The following is a 13286-nucleotide window of genomic DNA, read 5'->3' on the forward strand; positions in this document are numbered from 1 at the left end:
CCCCTGACCTATGGATGTTGCTGTTTCCCCTTAAGAACTGGATCTCTGAAGGCGGGGTGTCTCCTCCCACACGCTCACAGCATGTACCAGGGACGCTGGGGCCTGGAGCTCCCCGGGGTCTGGCATTCCTTGTGCACTCAGGGGGCCTGGCGCACTCGAGGTATGGTCTGTGGCTCCACCTGGGGCGTAAACCCAGGACCTCCTGCATGTAAAGCAGATGTGCTAACCACTACACTATGGAGCCACCCCTAAAACATCCTTATTTAAATCTCAATTTTCAATATGTTTTACTTATATTTTTAGTATGCATTTGCCTGGTATATAATCTGGGTCCATCCCTTCATTTTCATTTCTTTTTTATCTCATTCTGTTAGATTTTTTCCTTTGATAAAGTAGTTAAGCAGCTTATTTTCTTATGATAACATACATTCACCTTGTTCCTTTCATATTATTACTTTTAATTTTACCTTTTTATTTCCATTTTTTCCTTTACACACTTGAAAGCTTCGTGATTTTTAAATATCCTGCTTGTCATGAATAATTTACAATATTATTGTATTCCCATTTTCCTAGTGATTTTTCCCTATTTTCATAGTCTTTTAAATCTCTATTTCGATATTAACATACCAAAACTAAATAATAACTATATCATCCATCAAATATTTCACAATTCTGTTTTACATCTTCCCTCACCCACTTCCAGGTTAAACAGTTTTGGAAATGTTTTTACTTTACTTCTTTCGACCTGTCCCTACTCCTCTTCCCAACTCTTGTATGTTAATAATTCAGAATTTTAGTTCCAGGATGTCATTAAATGTTTCTTTAACATATATTTTTGCAGTTATAAAATTCTTCCTAAATTGATACTGAGGTTCATACTCACATAGTGACTCATTTAGAACCAACTATAAATTTACAAGAATCATTGCTCACCACCATGTTTATGCTCTTTGTCTACCACTGTTTTGTGGTCTTTGTTCTGATTTAATTTTTATTGGTTGCAGCAATTTCCTTGAGTAATTTCTTCAGAAACAGCACGTAGATGTTACACTTTTGAGCTCAAAGCTTTTCTCTGTCTTTACTTTTGAATGATATACTTACTGATGGGCATAAGATTCTTGAGTCAGAGACTTTTTCTTTAGGAACTTTATAAATGTTCTACTATATCCCAGTGTCAGTGTAGTAGTTTGAGATTAGGTTGATTCTCTTTCTTCTGTAAGTAATATCTTCTCTGTCTAGAAGCTTGTGTTCTTTATCTCTGGACTTCACAAATGTCACCAGAATGTAACTTCTTTCATTAATTTGCCTAGGATTTAGATTACCCTTCATCATCTGAAAATCTTTGGTTTGTTATAGCAGAGCGGTTTCCTTCTGTCATTTCTTTGATTGTTACCTCTCTATTTATTTCTTCTTTTTTAATAAAATGCCTTTTTTTTTTTTTTTTGGTATATTGGGCCCATGGATCTGACATCTATATAGATTTGCCTCCCTTGTTGCATATCTTTTTGCACATGGTTTCCATTTCTTCAAGTTATTGCTCTCTTTTGTGAGATACTATTTCCATTTGTTTTTTTTCCAGAATATTAATTCAATTCTTATCAGTGACTATTCTTATTTGTTTTCTCTATTGAATTTTTAAGTTCAGAAATCATTCTTTATTTCTTCCAGAATTTTTTTCTGGGATCTAATTGCATCCCCTTAAGAGTTCTCATTACTTTTTTATTTTTTATTTTGGTTATAGTGCTTGTCTGTCTTTTCCATTAGTTCTGCCTCAATAAGAGCCACTCATTCTTGTTTTTTTTTAGTTGAGTCTTAAATTGTGATTATTTTTTTGCCAGCTCATATCCACACAGTCCAGGTTATTGTTATCTCTTGAACTGACAGTTGGTAGAAGGTAGAATTTGAGATCGTGGTCTAACATCTTAGTAGCCAAACGAACTGGAAAATCAGCATCTCTTTGCTGAGGTATGGATGGCAGGGCTTTCTGTTCTCAGGCATGTTGAGGTAAGAAAAAGCTGTCCCTTTACAATCTTTGCAATTTATATCTAAGGCTGCCAGCACCCTTTTAATGGGGCAACATTATTTTTTTCCTAACAAAAAATATTTTAACGTAGGAATCAATGTGGAAACATCACATTTAAGCGGTAAAATTCAGGTTACAAATGTAAGATAAATATCAAATAATATCATACTTCTGGTTTAAGGGAAAGCATAACAGTGTGACAGTCATGGTTAACACCTGTGTTAAGTAAAGAGAGAAATGGAAGAGGTATCAAAGAAGTATGTAAAGATTTAACAGTTCAAATAATACTTAGCTCTTCTGATAAACTATAGATGGGAAATATGTGGAAAATATTTCCATAATATAGTAGTTTCAGTCCACCAGTTATCATTCTGTTCATGCGTTTAAAGTAACTACAATTGTTTTGAGCATTGGAAACTAGATTCAAAGTAAGTCTTTTCTCAACAAACTAATAATAATACTATGAATCCCTTATGTTCAAAAATATAGTTTAAATTTGGAAAATTTAAAGTAAAGTGTACTTGTTTTCATAATTATTTTCAGATACAATAAGACAATACTACTCTACATAATTGGTATAGTTAATTCTAGTTACCATATTTTATATCTGTTGGTTATCAGCAGCACAAATATTTTGCTTTAATGGGGCAACATTTTAAAGGAGAGTAAACTTCAAGTGGGAAGGATAAGTATATCTCCATATGCAGAAAGGATGTATTTATTATGTAGGTAGGCAGGCAAGAAATCTGTGGCTTTGCACCAGACTGCTAGAAATGCAAACCTTCCTTGGATCATTTCAGACTTCTGAAATGCAAATAGTGATGCCAGCAGCATTTTATTATTTTTTTTCTCTGAGAACTCAAGAGTTCATATTCACCACTGGCTTTCTTTACTATCTGATAACAGGCCATGTGTGCTTTTTCCGCTTTTTCGGCTACCCTGCCACAATAAGTTATTGGAAGGGAGAAGGGCTTGTGAACCTGCTCCCAGGTCACCATGAATCCCAACTTCCGAATATTATACCAAAAGAGGATAAAGGATTTTTTTTCTTATTTAAAAAATTTACAAGAAAAATTCATCAAAATGAGTTTGAGTCTTGATGTAAAACAGATTATGCCTATGTAAAAATGGTCACAGGAAAATTTATGTATGGATTATAAAACATTACAATTGCTCACAACAGAAAATACTTTTTCCAACAGAAAAATTTTGAAAGCAATTTACAGAGTAACATTAAAATTAGAAACCATTCTGCTTTCTTATTGCTCACTTAAAAGTTTAACAATTTATCTCCTGATTCTGACTCAACCTTGGAAGATATAATGGCTTAAAGATATAAATTCTAAAGTCAGTTGTCTAGCAGAAATGCCAAGTCAGTCTTTTGTGTTGCACAAAAAGTGAGAGTGCCTGTAGTTGGCTGGTAGCTAAACAGGTGGAAACATCTTTTTCACAAGCAGTTTAGGAAAAACATCACTCAGTAAAATGATGCTCTTTTCATCCTCAAAGAACTCCCTTTTGCATGTGACTTCATTTACAGATAGCCTTGGATACCAGTTACTGGACTGTCATTAATCACGTCTTCATCTGGGGCAGCATTGCCACTTATTTCTCCATTTTATTTATAATGCACAGTAATGGCATCTTTGGCATCTTCCCAGACCAGTTTTCATTTGTCGGTAAGTGAATCCTGCTATCTACTGGGGCCTAGCATCATGCTGTCATTTGCCTTTGTAATTTATTTTCTGTATTAAGTGGACTAGGGATGACCAATAATCCTTTTTCCAGGAATTGTATAAGAAGCATCTGAAGACTTCCAGGCTTGAAAAGGGGACCAAAGATTAGTTTCTGCTGTCCCTACTAGATAAAGAAGAATCACTGGGATAGCTGTTTATATGTCAATAGCCCAGATGAAGTAATCTACCCCTTTGCAAACAAGAGGCATAGCATATATATCATGGCTGCCTGAAGACTTGTGAAAAGTTATACATGATAGAGAGGAGAAAGAAAAGCTAGGCTTTGCTTTTTATGCCACATTATCATCAACGTCTCTGCCAAAGTTTACCAGTGGAACTTATTTGTATTTAAATAAGAATGAAATTTAGAGCCTTCTAAAAATTGCTGGACTTAAGTCCATTAGTGGTACAAAGAATAGGCTCTAGTTAGATGGCCAGGGTTCAGTGTCATCTCTACCACTTATAAGCTGTGTGAACCTTGGCATATTTCTTTCACTTTTCATGCCTAATGTCTTCACTTCTAAACTGAGAATATTACTAGTTCCTAGTTTTACAGGAAATTTGTGAATGTTAAATGAGATAATACATATAAAATGCTTGGCCTGTACCATTCTATGCAGTACTTTCTAAATAAATGTTAATGATGATAATGATGATGATGATGCAAACAAATGTGGCTTGATTACTGTTTGGGGACATTGTAGAGTAATTTGAGAAGCAGATGGGCAGCAAAGGACCACCTAAAATCCCTTAAAATCCTGAAATTATGATTCTACATTGTATATCTGGTCTACCTATGAAGTATACTATCATTGCTCTCCACATTTCAAAACGATTCCTAGCAAGGGCTACTGATATAATTTCTCAGAAGTTTTGAAATTTCTAGAGTATGTAAGATAAGTTGGTAACACTGAGATTTGTATCAACTAGTTGGGGAATCCAGTCTACAAAAGAATTCTTAAAAGACTTATTCATGTAGAAAGCAAAATCAGAACAACTACAGGGTTATGCATTTCCAATGATGCAAAGGCACCTAAAATTGTAATTCCATTTAAACATGCATGTACACTTAAGAATGTTATTCCTCAACCTCTGCCTTGCCCTGCGTGTACATGGAAATCTTAAATTGCACCACTTTCACTTAATACGTAATAGTTATACTTTGTTTACCAAAAGATTCCAGCCATGTAGAAACATGATGATTATGAATAAGAATAAGCATATTAGGAAAGAAAGATATTGAAACTATTTTTAAGTCCTTTTTTTTTTTTTTTTGGTTGCCAAATCCGAAAGTTCAGTGCATTGACCAGAAGATTTCCAGTCCTAAGAGAGCAATCTAGCATGTGTAATGAGACTGGAATGCCTCAACTGGAGAAAGTAGTTTGTGTGGGGACCACTCTCTCCAGCTAAGCACATGTCATTCCAGGAATTAATTACTGAGCTCAAATGAGACTTTTCAAAAGTTAGATCAACATTGGGGTTTAAGAAAAAAAATTTTTTCCTTAGCCGCCAGCAGTAAACAGGAGTGTGGTTTTAAAGCAAAGCTTGTTTTTTCCAGCCATGCCCGGGGGTACTGAGCTTCAAGGAGCTCAAAGAGACATTTAATTTATTGAGTCAAGTTTGTTTCTGCCAAGGCAACTGGAACCAACTGCTCTTTGGTTGTCAGAGTGTATCCTCCAAAACCAGAATATGTAGAATAGCTAAGCCTTCATACCCAAAGCCCATTCAAATTGTGTTAACGCTTTAGCGCTGGGAGAGGGAACCTGGATAATTGGCGGTATCATGGTAAATCCCTAGGAAACCAATAGGAACAAAAGTTTAGTTCGGTGATATAAGTAGGGTTGACATGTAACTTCTGTAGAACTTGTCTGTTTGCCTTACTGACCTTTTTTATTTTGTTTAAACAAACATCCCCGTAAATGAGGTGTGAGTATAAAGTACAGAAACTGGCTCCAGGCTTGGAAATGAGTTTCGCTATTGCACTAGCACTTAGAATGGCTGCACCAGTGGTTTCCTAGTGAGGGGAATGCTCTTTTCACTAGTGCAGGAGCATTCCTGATCTCCTGGGAACCTCAAGTACCTTATAACCAAGAGAAAGTCAGAAAGATGAGCAAGTCCCTTTGAGGCAGTTTTCTGGGGCAGGTTTGCCCATATTTAAAAGGTTGGCCCTGCATTAGATGAAGCCCACTTTCTATGACCTAGCCAGTCATCAAGACCATTATTTGAGATTGTACTTGCGTCTCGGACATATATTGTGTAGTTTTGATATGATTGTGGCACGGAGGAGAAGAGTTTGCCATTCCCAAATGTGCCTTTTTTGGGTATATGGGTATTTTAAACTGGTTATTTTTAAGAAACAAAGACTAAGGAAGAGCCTTTGACCTTCCCTTTAACTGCCTAAAAGATTTTAGATAGAGGACCTGCTTTAGGAAGGAAGATATCATCATAGATAACTATATTTTAATGTAAACTAAGTGTGATAGACAGGGAGGAACCAAGCAAGGCTGTTTGATTAAAGTCCCCTCTGTGTCCACTGTCAAAGATGGCCCAGCTAGAATTCGTTTCCCAGACATTTGCGTCTCCATCTCCATGTGAATTGCCTCCTTCCCCTTTGATGTCCAAACCACTAGCCCTTCTTTCTCCTTAGCTCAATATGGCATATACACCTCAACTGCCAGGGTAAATGTGCATTTTAAAAATTATGGCTGCTTGGTAGTTGAGGGATCTTGAGGCTGGATGAGAGGCTTATGCTTCATGAATGAAGCTGAACTGAGCCTGGATAAGTGTACGCTTGGCTCCAGCTGGCAATCTCCAAGCGATCGGGCCACAAGGCAGTTCCCAAGAGTTATCTTAACGCCTTTGCTTTCTCCTCATCACCACTGAACATACTGGAGAAGACACCTAGTAGCTCTCCCTAGGTAGCCCAAACCTCGACGTTTGAAAAGAGACCTCATGGAAATAGACAGCAAGGCTTTTCATTCAGCAATTCAATTCTATTTATAACCACAATGTGTATTTTTCTTTAACAATAGGAAACGCACGACATTCCTTGACCCAGAAGTGCGTCTGGCTTGTTATTCTCCTAACGACGGTAGCTTCAGTTATGCCTGTGGTGGCTTTCAGATATTTGAAGGTGGATTTATTCCCGACCCTGAGCGATCAGGTATGTTGTAGTACTCGAAGGGTTGGTTCTCGGCTCTTGGAATATGTCCTTCTCTGACTGATTGGAAGTCCAGGAAAGGGCCAATGAACTTCCCATTGATCAACACCCACTGGTGCATGGCATCACATCACAGGAGTCGGAACTGCCTACATCTAAGTGTACTAGCTTTATGAGTGCCGATGAAGATAAATGTCTAGACTAAATGTGGGTGAGGAGTCATACATTGCAAATTAAGCAGGTGTTTTAAAAAGGTGACTTTTTAAAAATGGTGGTATTTTGGGCAATTTTTCCAAGGCAAAGGCTAGCTATAGGGAAAGTTATTGACTTTGGGGCAAATAAAGGGTAAAGTAAAAGAGAGACAATCTAAGTATGCAGTGAATGGACTCTAAATGCTTGCAGAAATATAATAACAGATTTGGAAATGGAGGGAGATGTTACCCTCTGAACAGATTAAAAAAGAGAACAGCAGCGCGATGAATGGATTGGAAAATATACAGTTAGAAGGAAAATAGAAAGAACAGATTATAGAAATACCTAAACCAAAGAATTAACAGAACACATTTCAGTATTTCATGGGATGAGGAATATAAGCAGGACAATGTCAAGTTGCTCAGGACCCAAATAAAAAGAGTAAAGGAGAAAGGGGAGACACACATTTGTAGCCACATCATAAGAAGGGGGAAAACTATGAAGGAGAATGACCAGGCCAACAGTGCTGAGAGAAAACGAGGTAGCACTTTCCTTGTCATAATATCCCTCACATTCTGGGGCCAAAACATGAAAAGATTCCTTCTAAAATGATTCACAAGATCCCCTGTTACGTCTGGCCTTTCTCTTTGGTTCTGTGAGCTCATTCTTGCGTAAACCCAGAAAATGATGGATGAGCTGAAGGAAGATGATATTCATTTCTTCCTATATTTTGTCAGTTCATGATTTTCTGTTTAACAGCTTTCTCCTGACACAAAATTTTGACGCCAAGCAATCAGCTGAATCAGAGAATAGGTGGCTTGCACCAAATCTTGGCTCTTTTTTCCCTCAACTTTACTGAGAAGCGAAAGAAATATTGGAAACCCACACAAATGATACTTCTTCAAAAGGCCCCCTAACCCCCCTAAAGAAGTCAAAACCCTGAAAATCTCATGGTGCATTGACTTACACCAGGGTTGGAAATTTCTGATTCTCATTTTCTAAATTCTGTCCTTGTCTAATTATGAATGACTATTGGATCCTGAGAATCTCTGAAAGAGTGAGAAAAGGCCCGTCTGGGGGAAAATGGGACTACACTGACTGCGTTTAGGTGGCATATGTTAGAAAATCTTTCTGTACAGAAGTATGTTCCAATTCATTTGAGATGGAAGTATGGGATGGAAACAATAATGAAATTTGCCTTAACCCTTCTTGCTTTCTTAACAGAAATAAAAACTGGTCAGTGTCCAGTGTAATCTTTTAGATAGAAAAATTTTTAGTTTTTAAGTAAAAAACTTCCTTTTGCAGTGAAGGTGAATATTTTATTATTGATGTTTTTACCAAAAACTGGCTTTCAATTCGCAAAGTTGTCCACTGCCTGGAGTCTATCATTTGGATGCATCATCTCATTCTAGGTCTCCTTTCTCTCCAGATCCGCCAGTGGCAGAAGGCTCAAAAGAAGGCAAGGCCTCTACAGAGCCGAAGGCCTCAGACTCGTAGATCAAGCTCAAGAAAATCTGGATATGCTTTTGCTCACCAAGAGGGCTATGGAGAGCTTATCACATCTGGAAAAAATATGCGAGCTAAAAATCCACCCCCAACATCAGGGTTGGAAAAGACACTGTATAATAGCACTAGCTGGATTGAAAATTTATGTAAGAAAACCACAGACACAGTGAGTGGCTTTAGCCAGGATAAAACAGTGAAACTGTGAGTCAAGATGAATTTGAACCACATCTTTTCACTTCAACTGGAGCTGAAATTCAGCTGGTTCCAGAGTTTGAGATCAGGGGCTAGGAGTGAGGCAGATTGCCTCACTTAACTTAAATCTGTGGCAGACGGCTGCTAGTGCTGTCAAATAGAAATGTCTACAGGAAACCAAACCAGATGGTCACTATCTAATTCGTGATTTGGCAGACAAAACTCTCACAATACAAGCACAGGTTTTTGTCAACCTAGATACCAACTGACCTGAACTTTAGAATCTTATTTATTGAGAAAAACTTGTAAATCTGCATATATATTGAATGGATTTTCAGATAGATAAAAGGATGCATTCTAAAGGTATATATCCCAGCTGAAAATCATGCTTGTTGACAGATAAACACATATATGCAAGATTAGCATTTCCCAAGATACACTTTTAAAATTTAAAATTGTATTAAGGTGCTTTCAGACTAAGAGGACCTTGTCACCCTCCAGTCTTGATATGGACTCGGTTGTTCAGCTAGAACAAAATGACCTTCATACCTGAAGAGTAGAAAACATACATGCTGGCGTTCCTCATTTTTCTACTGGTCTAGAGACCAAGTAGCTTGAATATCTTCACAGTGAGATAGGCTGGTAATTTTGTCAAATTAGCTAGGGAAATGCTCTCAGGGACATGTTTATGAAGAGTTAAAGAGAGGCTCTCTAGTAAGTATTCTAAACACTTTTCAATGACTTTTATAATGACCTCAGTAGCAATTTGCCCTGTGCCATCTAGAACCATTAATGGAACCAGCAAAGCATACTTCAGTGATAGTATTCCATATAACGTATGGGCGAATACTTTCAACATTTCCTATTTTAATTTGAAACCAAACAAATTAATAAACATTCTCTTCAAGTACTATTTAAATACTCAGGCTTAGGTCATTCAGAGTTAGTTGCTTTTGGTATTCAGCTGTAATGTTTATCATTCCAGCATATAAATATATGTAGGTGAGGTTGATTTTCTTGGAGACATTCCAGTCTAAATGTAAATAACCAGTGTAGTTTTCATAAAAGAATTCAGGCAGATTTGTGTTCAAACTCCAGCTCTATCACCTCTTACCTCTATAAAGTTGGGCGGGTAACGTGCCTCCTCTGAGACTCAGTTTCTTTCTCTGTAAAATGAAGATATACTACCTACCTCATGTGGTTGTTTGAGGATTGTCAAAGCACAAATTCTCAAGTCCTTAAAAACATAATTCTCATACGAATAGATGATGAGTTAAGTTCCATTTAACTCACATCAGAATACCAGAGCAATTTGAAGAGAATGCGAAGAACTAGAATTTAACTAGTCAGTGGGAAAGGCCTTGATGAAGTGAGATTGCAAAGTAAGATATAAAACCAGTTAGTGTCCTATAGGAAAATAAAACTAAAACCTTGGAGGTGAATTTCTCTACCAGAAATCAAAAGCAAATCATTCTCGTGCCTTATCAATTTTGTACAAATCAGCCTCCAACTTTACAGGGTCCTTAATCTGGTCCTTATTGAATTATTAGTCAAATAAAGTTATATTTCCCAAGAGAATCTTATGGCCCTTGGGTGGGCTTGATGAATAATGGGCTGGCATGATATTAATAGATCACACAATCCTGGTGGATTGTTGTTATTGTTTTTGGCCTTAATTTCCTAGTCCGGGGTAATTTTCCATGAATGGTACCAATGAGCTATATGTCAAAGAGCCTATTACAATGCTTTAATCATAGTAGATACTCATAGATGTTCCTTTTTCCCCCAAATGCCTGTGTAGACTCACCCAGATGTTAATTTTCAATGTTTAATTTGTCATTAGTTTCATTGTGTTTGCTCACTTTTTGTAACATTTTTGAAAGATTTGAAAACTTTCAGTAAATGTTTTGGCACTCTTGGCGTTTGATGTTTTGCCTCTTCTTTATTGGGAACTCACTGGGGAGAGTTTTTGTTATATTGGTCAACTGATTTTTTTTTTTCCTTTACATGCCTGGGGAAAATGTACATCATTCCTAGGATCAGAGTCAAGAATAAAATGAACCAATTGGACCTATATATAAGGGATGGGAAATATTAGGAATGGTCCCAGTTTGTAAATTCAGTTCAAATTAAATAAGGCTGTTTGTAAACAGATAATGTGTATGATTGTGAGAGAAATTCATTATCAGCTTACTTTGGCCCCATGAGATTCAACTAAATTCACATACCTGTTGTGAGGTCATGCGACTACAAGTACCAGCCAGGGATTATTTTGAACCTGAAGAAAAAGAGCCTGAGTGGTGGCGGGTGATAGCTGTGCACTGGGGACTAATAAAAATTTAATTTTACATAAACATTATCAGATTTTTTGGAAAGAAAAAATTTTTTCTGGATTCAGGGCTGATGTTGGTAACCTTGAGTTTTTAGTTTCAGTCCAACTTTTGAGCTTTTATAGGCAATTGCAGACTGTATTGGCCTGACTTAGATCTGCGATTTGTTTCTCTCATCTGCCTCCAGATATATATAGGAAAGAGAGAGGGAGGAAGAAACCAAGAGAAAGAAAGCAAGAGAGGAAGAAAGCAATGGAGAGAAGGAAGGAGGAAGGGAGATAAAAGTTTCCAGTTATATATCTCTTAAGGTGATCTGACTTTCTGAAAAATAAATTTAATCCCTCAAAGGAAAACAATTAGACTGTATTTGAGAAGTGAATAACAAGACCTCCTTCACAGTCAGTGTGAAATCAAGAATACTTTATTGGGAAGGGGCCAGCACTTGGCCTTCTCCTCACAGCGATCCTGCTGAATTGCGTAAGGTAGGGCATGCCACCGGTCTCGCCAGGCGTTAGGGTCCCAGTCCATCAATGAGGAAACCCAGCAGCATGGTCTCAAACACCCTTCTCATTCATTCATTCCGTGAGCTGTTCTTGTCAGTGTTGCCCACTGTAATTGTTTTTGATTGGGGATGGGGGTGGTGCTTGGCTCTTGTACTGGTTTGTATTTCTCTAGAACGGCCCCTGGTGTCCTGCTGTCTCTCAGCTTACCACAGAGGTGCTAAACCCTATGGTAGTGCTTTTGCCTGGGTCAGTGGAACACATTCAGTTTCTTGCTAATGATTCACTAAGATCTTATACCCACACTCTCCTTTACTCTCCACTATTTTAAATATCAAGAGTATACAGAAACAAAAAATAAGACACTCCTGCCCAGTAAGAAGGCATTTAAAAATTCTTTCTACCTTGTCTCTGGGCTTAGAGCTGATTCTTTTTCTTAAATTTATCAGGATGACATTGGTTGACAACATTATATAAGTTTCAAGGGTACAATTCTCTAATACATCATCTGTGTATTGATTGCGTGCTCACCATCCATCATCTATCCTCCTTTTGTCACCATATATTTGGGCCCCTTTACCCTCTTCGTCCTCCTTCCATCCTCTTCCCCTCTGGTAACCACCATACTTTGGTTTGTGTCTATGAGTTTCTTCATTTGTTGCTTTCTGTTTTATATCCAACGTATGTATGAAATAACAAAGTTTTTGTCCTTTTCCATCTGACTTATTTCACTTAACATGATTCTATCAAGATCCATATATGTTGTCGCAAATGGCAGTGTTTCCTCCTTTCTATGTACTTCATTGTATATATGTACCATATCTTTATCCAAACATCTATCAGAGAACACTTAGGTTGTTTCTATGTTATTTACTGTGAATAATGCTGCAATGAATTTATTCACATATCTGTATAAATAAATGTTTTCAGATTTTTCAGGCAGATACTCAAAGGGGGATTGCTGGACTATATGGTAGCTCTATTCTTAATTTTTGAGGAAACTCTATACTATTTTCCATAGCAGCTGTACCAATTTACATTGCCACCGGTAGTGTATGAAGGTTCCTTTTTCTCCACATCCTCTCCAACACTTGTTACTTCTTGTTTTATTGGTCGTAGTCATTCTAACAGGTGTGAGGTGGTATCTCATTGTGGTTTTGATTTGCACTTCCCTTATAGCTGGTGAAGTAGAGCACCTTTTTATACATCTGTTGGCCATTCGGATGGCTTCTTGGGAAAACATCTGTTCAGGTCCTCAGCCCATTTTTCAATTTGTTGTTGTTGTTGTTGTTGTTATTGTTGAGTTCTTTATGTGTTTTGGATATTAGCCCCTTATCAGAAATATTGTTTGCAAATATCTTGGCTCATTTGGTTGGTTGCCTTTTTGTTTTGTTTATAGTTTTTGTTGCTATACAGAAGCTTTTTAGTTTGATGTAGTCCCATTGATTTATTTTTGCTTTTATTTCCCTTGTCTTTGGAGTCAAGTTCACAAAAGCCTTTCTCAGTCCAAGATCTATATGTTTAGTACCCATGTTTTCTTCTATGTATTTTATTGTTTGGGGTCTTATATTTAAGTCTTTAATGCATTCTGAGTTAATTTTTGTATATGATGTCAAATAGCAGTCTCTGATTCTTTTGTAGGTGGCTTTC

General features: G+C 37.2%; 1 protein-coding gene across 5 annotated transcripts in view; it reads left to right on the forward strand.

The window, feature by feature from the left end:
- The window catches only part of ATP8B4 (ATPase phospholipid transporting 8B4 (putative)), a 192893-nt gene extending 182170 nt beyond the window's left edge, over positions 1-10723 (forward strand). For all 5 annotated transcript variants that reach the window (XM_039889078.1, XM_039889077.1, XM_039889079.1 and 2 more), the window contains 3 exons: positions 3561-3699; positions 6789-6919; positions 8538-10723. In XM_039889078.1, the coding sequence (XP_039745012.1) occupies positions 3561-3699; positions 6789-6919; positions 8538-8819 (552 nt within the window). In that variant the 3' untranslated portion in view covers positions 8820-10723. The remainder of the gene's footprint in view (positions 1-3560; positions 3700-6788; positions 6920-8537) is intronic.
- Positions 10724-13286: the final 2563 nt, after the last annotated feature.

This window comes from Pteropus medius, unplaced genomic scaffold (assembly GCF_902729225.1).
Source record: "Pteropus medius unplaced genomic scaffold, Ma_sr-lr_union100, whole genome shotgun sequence".
Taxonomy (NCBI): domain Eukaryota; kingdom Metazoa; phylum Chordata; class Mammalia; order Chiroptera; family Pteropodidae; genus Pteropus; species Pteropus medius.